This window comes from Triticum aestivum, chromosome 6B, assembly GCF_018294505.1.
Source record: "Triticum aestivum cultivar Chinese Spring chromosome 6B, IWGSC CS RefSeq v2.1, whole genome shotgun sequence".
NCBI lineage: Eukaryota > Viridiplantae > Streptophyta > Magnoliopsida > Poales > Poaceae > Triticum > Triticum aestivum.
This window is the reverse complement of record NC_057810.1, coordinates 711,199,225-711,205,650: the sequence shown is the minus strand read 5'-3', so window position 1 is coordinate 711,205,650 and position 6,426 is coordinate 711,199,225. Positions and strand designations below refer to the sequence as shown.

Sequence of the window (6,426 nt, the reverse complement as noted above, 5' to 3'; positions counted from 1 at the left end):
CAATAGACCAACATAAATGATTTTTTTTTTCTTAAAGGGCAAAACCGGAAACAGAATTTTTTCCGAGTCATCCACATCAACCTGTCTATGTTCCCCATCTCTCCCGCACACGGCTAGCTGACGTCCACCGGCGGCAATGGCCTGTGGCCGGAGGTGGCAATGAGTTAGATGTTCCTTTTGGCATCTATCTTTTGTTACCTCAAATGATCAACCAAAAAATGTTATTTGAGCATAACTTGTGCATCAGAACCCCCTTATACTTTAAACTGGAGCATATCAGGTAGTATTAGTTATACAAAGATCATCTCTCTTCTAAACAAGAATGCAACCCCGTGGCTTGACAAAATTTGGTGTCGTCCACCAGAACAAAATGGAACACTATCAGGAACATGCAGAGACCTCACGCCTCCTGTCCTCGAGCCTCAACGCCAATTCGAACCGTTCCCAGAATCTCTGATCTCAGCTGCATCAGCAGTCTACCCAGGTAATTCAGGCCCTCGCCCTCGCGCCCACCGCCCCAGAACAGGTCATGGGGTGATGCCTCGACGAGGACAGAGCCAGCCGTCGACAGCAGCATCTCAGTCAGGCGGGCGTAAGTTGAAAACTTGCATTTCAGAGCTCTGTACATCACATCGATTTTCATCGACTCCCAGTCTGGCCGTATCTGACAAAGAAAGAAATAATCAATTAAAAGGAGTAACAGAACTGGTTTGGTTTACATAACGTATGTTTCATATCAGTTATTACTAACGAGGCTAAGATATTTTCCCCTCTCTAACACTATCTTTCGGTTCTAGGTTGAAAAGATACTAGTTCCTCCTAGTCCTAGGCACTTCTCTGTATAAATACCTTTCATCAGAAAGATCCCATTTCATTTACTGTATCTAGAAGGTCTGATCCTTTCCCACAATAATCAACAAATTAAAGCAGAATATTCAGATATACCAATTCAGGGAATTCTCTTTGCCGGGTCCTTCCTATTCTAGCAGCTTCTTCAGGGCTCCTTGCCTGCTTTATTTCTTGCACAATATCTCTTGCTTGAGGATTGTCAACACCAACAAACTTATGTGCCTGCAAAAACTTTTGGGCTTACTGATGGGTTCGCACGTGCAGTTATCATGCTAATGTAACGGTTGCAGATGTTACAGGTTTACAAAATGCTCTATTGCGTCATGATCCAGAATTCATTTTCATAGCACAAAGAATGACACAAAAGTAGCACTAGTAGTCATCAGGAAAGAGAAACCTGGTAATAGTGCTCCACTGTTGGCCATGACAAACAATCTCCTTTTTCGTCAGGTATGTCAATTGGATGAGGAGAAAAGTTTGAGAAAGCCCCAAAGGTATCCCAAGTCTTGTAAAAGGATATAATATTTGTTTCATATGGAGATACTTCTGGATCATCTGAAGGTATTTCATCCGCAGATGGTATTACAGGTGATAGATCAGGAATAGGTTGGATGAATCCACTCATGAGCATGTCACGGTCAATCTGCAATATTGTGAGGAAATATATAATATACTGCCATGAAACTTAGAGGGACATATGCAGATGCTATTACTACAACAAAACAATATACATATGTCTACATTCACAAACAGTTACTCTGATGGAACAGTGTAATTATACTCCATCCAAAATAAGTGTCTTTATACTAAATCTGCTAGGGACGGAGGAAGTATAAGATAAGACTTGTAGGAACTTTTATCCAAAGCTGGATGAAATGGTAGCCAGTAGGGGACTATTGAATTCTACAGAAATATATCAGCAAGAAAAGCATGACATATGGTGTAATGAAAGTGTAATATACTCTCTCCGTCCCAAAATTCTTGTCTTGGATTTGTCCAAATACGGATGTATCAAGTCACATTTTAGTATTAGATACATCCGTATCTAGACTAATCGGGCCTCCGTCCCAAAATTCTTGTCTTAGATTTGTCTAGATCGTTTTAGTATTAGATACATCCGTATCTAGACAAATCTAAGACAAGAATTTTGGGACAGAGGGAGTAGCAACTAACAAGTACATATAATTGATAGAGAAAACATATGAGAACTGGAAGTGGAACATAAGGAATCAACCTGCTCATATGAAACATCAATTAAATCAATCGCCTGAGTCATTTGATTCATCCCTAGGTCACCTACTGGTGTTGGAGCAGTTACTCCACCGATTATTTTTGGAGCACAGAATGCATAAACCTGTTAGAAGAACAAAAAATCACCAATGTGAAGCTGTAAGCAGAGCTCAAACGTAATATGGCATACAACATGCACACGGAGTCAGGAGCAAAAAGAAAAGGAGCAACTCTAAAAAAGTGAAACCATTTAATGCACATATGGGGACTGCCAGATGTTCATGGTGTATGGTGGATATAAGATGTTTAGGGAAGTGAATGCACATAGACAATCCCTATAATTCTGTGAGTCCCCTCCCAGAACTTACGTCCAAAGAGTGGTCCCTCCTCAAAAGTCACTAAGCATGTCTATTATAGACATGGTGCTGAAATGGGGAGCATCTGCATACCCAAGTGGCCAAGTCATAAGAATATCTTTTAGTATTCTTATTCTAGAAGATGGGAAGCTGGTTAAGCTGAAGTAAAAATCAACTGCAAAGACATTGAACATAACTTGTTCACCAATTCAACGGATAACATGAAATCCATGGTACCACTTCTTTTTGGAAAGGATATAGTTGTGGATATCATTCAGATTTGGTAGTGGCGATCAACACAAGAGTACAGTTTGACCTAACAATTCACAAGATAACTCTATCGACTTTTTTACTGCAATGGTAAATGGAACAGTGTCTTAATATTGCCAGGTTTGATTTCAGATCCAGAACTGAAATAAACTTTACTCGACGAACTAAAACAAACAAAGGCAGCCAATAAACATTCTGGATAACTATGTCATATGTTCAAGTCCAATAGGGTCCCAGCCAGTAAATGCACACGGCAACCAGATAGTGAAATAAAAAGTATTTACCTTGTGAATAACTCTTGCAGATATAGCAGCAGCTGATAGGGTCCCACCGCACTCCCATAATACAGAAAGGTAACCACGATCATAACAATATGACATAACATCTCTAGGATTTAGCATGTCAAATTCCACTACTTCAACACCCTTCATAGCAAGCTTCTTTTGGAAATCTCTCCGAGCACCTCTTTGTGTTGCAACTATTGTATAGGCCTCATGAACATTCCATAAATTTGCTTCTTCAGGAAGGTTACAAGTTTGTGACATTACAATGCGCACTGGAACATGCCCCTTCACATGCCTTGCAGTTAATCGAGGATCTACAACACAACTAAAAGCCTTTCAATCCTATGAAGGAACACCAATGTGAAACACACTAAATAGAATTTATTGCATTATTTCTTCATTACCATCACGGCGAACTGTATTCCCACCAACTATAACAGCATCACTTCTTCCACGCAATTCAAATACTCGGCCTCTGGATGCTCTGCCGCTTACCCAAGACGCATGCCCACTACTAGCTGCAATTTTTCCTGTCATTTCCATCGATGGAAGTGAAGCAAGTTACAAGTTGGATATTAATGCTCAGCTGTAGTATGTAACAAATTAACCAAACTAAAAAGAGCAAATGGAAAAAACTAGGCCTCACCATCTGCAGTCATAGCATACTTCAGAACAGAGAATGGAACACGAAAGGCAGCTCGGTAAAGTAATGGAGCATTTACGATGAGGCATGAAGTAAAGGCTTCCTACAATGAACACATTAAACATATTAGCAAGCTGGCTAAGTTCATGTTTGTGGTTACTGCACTGTAATGTTCTTATTTGAAAAGCCGGTGGGGAATGATAACCATGATCTATTGCAATACCAAACGAAGTCTAAGTAACCAGTACCTAATGCACAGAAAACTAAAAGAGCAAACTGATAACATATATTTCTGAGATGCTTACTAGGTTAAACATTGGAAAAAGAAAAAAAAAGGAAGGGGTTTGTAGGTGCTCCAAACTCATAAAAAAAAACTGAAGTGAATAAATGAGAGGTGGTATTAAAAAGCTGCCTAAATCAAGACTATCAATACAATATAACCATACAACCATGAAATAAAATTAAATCATTATGCTACATTGTAATTTGCATTCAGTAGGGATGCTGACCCTACAGCTTAAAAGGGCATCAAGGAACTATTAGCTTTAGTGAGATGCTCAGTATTTGTTAGTAATTATACTTGAAATGTTAGACACTTTGGTGAATCAGTATCATTGATACATTCTATCTTGCTACAATACACATCATATCCATATTGCCTAGGACATGGAGCAGTCTCCTAGGTGCTGCAAACAATGCATGATCTCAGATATAGTCCTTGTGTTCACTCTTTCCAATATGCTATAAATGAAGTTAATGAACTTGAATTTCTGATTAAACTCAGATAGATCAATAGAAGTGGACACTACGAGATTCGTGTTTGTGTTAAAGATTAATCTAAGAATATAAAAACATTTTATCATAGTGCCAACTGTCACATCCACAAAACAATAACCGTACAACGCATGATCTTACAAATAACGGTTGCATAGTGATTCAGATCCAATGGTTACTCAAAGTAAAGCATACAAAATATTTCTCGATTACTTAATGTCCAGTTGTGTGCTTTTCTTTAGCATTCATACTGCAGAAATAAATATTTGCACTTTTAAATTGTTAAACCACTTCTAAAAATGGTTTCTAGAGAAAATGATGCAAAAGCACTACAAGGTAGGGTGCCCCTCGCGAGGTGCTTACTGCTACTTTGACTTGTAGCTAATAAAAATAGTAACTGAGAATTAACATATAAGCCAAGAGTCACCTTGAACAATTTGCTCTGGAGATCTTCCCCCACAATATCGACCTGAATGCCTTCACTTCGCAATGATTGAATCGCTTTCCCTCTCAAGTGCTTCAAGGGATGTCTAAGACCCACCACAACTCTTGTAATTCCTGACTGATAAAACCATTAGTTTTCTCCCTGTATTTAGGACATCTTTTTACATGACTATACAAAATCAATCTGAATGCGTATGACTAAATTATCAATAGAGAAGGTTGATCAAAATATATTTCTAGTTTTATCAGTGTTCATTTGAGCAAGCTCACGACGATCAAAACCTCCTAACTGGAACAAAAAATGGGATCCAATTTGCACACCCTTAGATTGTCATCTTCAGTAAGATAATACTCTGCCACTGCAACATACATAGAAATTTAGGGGGTTGAGATAAGGGAGAACAAGTATCTAGCACTATGGCTTATTATACCCATAGAACCTGCACTGTCTATGACAGATCAGAATTATGATCACGGTGCTACCATCGTATGCTTGCAGTACTATCCACATTTGGTTTTACATCTATCTTCAGAGTTACAGGAACCTTCTTAGAGACTGCAGGGAGATAGTGAAGGGGGGATTCATTCAGGCGAGCACCTGCACGAGGGAGGAGACGGCGGTGCTGTCCCCGTAGCAGTCGCCGGGCTCGAGGTTGAGGTAGGCGGTGGCGCCGCGGGCGCGCTCGCCGGCCTCCTCGGCGGCGAGGAGCTCGGCGCAGCGCGTGCCCTGCGCGTAGAGGAACCCCTCCCCGACCACGCGGGCCTCCTCCGGGCCGTAGGGCTCGGGCCGGGCGATGACGCAGCCGAAGTTGGGGTGCGGGCAGGTGAGCCCCGCGGAGCGGTCGGCCACGTCGGCGGCGCGGCGGAGGAAGGCGGCGTCGTGCGCGTGGGATGCCGCGACGGATACGGCTCGCGGGACGGCGGGGAGGCGGCGCCGGACGGGCGCGAGGCGGAGCGGGAGAGGGTAGGGTGCCGCCGGGGCAGGCGCGGCCACCGGCGGCGGCGGCATGCTCGCTCTCGGGTGAGGTCGCACGGGTGTGTGTGGTGCGGCAGACTGGGAGCCCGAAACTGGAAAAGGGGGCGACGACAGTGCGAGAGCCAAAATTGATCTTGCGAAGCCGGCCCGAGAGTGGAAGTGGAGGCCCAATTCGCCCCGTATGAGCCCACGTCATGTTTTGGTCCAACATTTCTTTTTCTTTTTTTATAAGCTATCCTTTTTTGGTGCATCGGATTCGGATCTGACAAAAAGAGGGCGCAGATGGAGATGGAGTGTAGATCGGATCGTTCGTTTGGCCGTGCTCGTGCTCTGACGACACGGCAGCATCACCTCACCGGCGCCGTCCACCCACGTTGCGTCCACATTTTGGCTCGGAGATGTTTTTTTTTTTTGAACAGAATTTTGGCTCGGAGATGTTTGTTTTTCCGATCAATCAAACCAAGCCGGCGTCGTCTGTTTGTTTCTTCTGCCTGGATCGCCGGCCGGAAGGCGCCCGGGCCCCCGAGTCAGCGTGATCCGCTGTCCATCCATCGACCGATTCCCGAAACTCGAGGGATTTGGATTCGCTTTTGCCTTTTT

At 42.8% G+C, this 6,426-nt stretch overlaps 1 protein-coding gene across 1 annotated transcript; it reads right to left on the bottom strand.

The window, feature by feature from the left end:
* Positions 1 to 221: 221 nt before the first annotated feature.
* On the bottom strand, positions 222 to 5,923 carry LOC123139880 (riboflavin biosynthesis protein PYRR, chloroplastic). The gene is made up of 9 exons (XM_044559576.1): positions 5,449 to 5,923; positions 4,834 to 4,968; positions 3,636 to 3,735; positions 3,394 to 3,519; positions 2,990 to 3,303; positions 2,084 to 2,203; positions 1,247 to 1,492; positions 946 to 1,071; positions 222 to 664 (listed from the first exon to the last, which is right to left on the bottom strand). The coding sequence occupies exons 1-9, from the start codon at positions 5,857 to 5,859 to the stop codon at positions 401 to 403; spliced, it is 1,842 nt and encodes a 613-aa protein (XP_044415511.1). The 5' UTR covers positions 5,860 to 5,923; the 3' UTR covers positions 222 to 400.
* Positions 5,924 to 6,426: the final 503 nt, after the last annotated feature.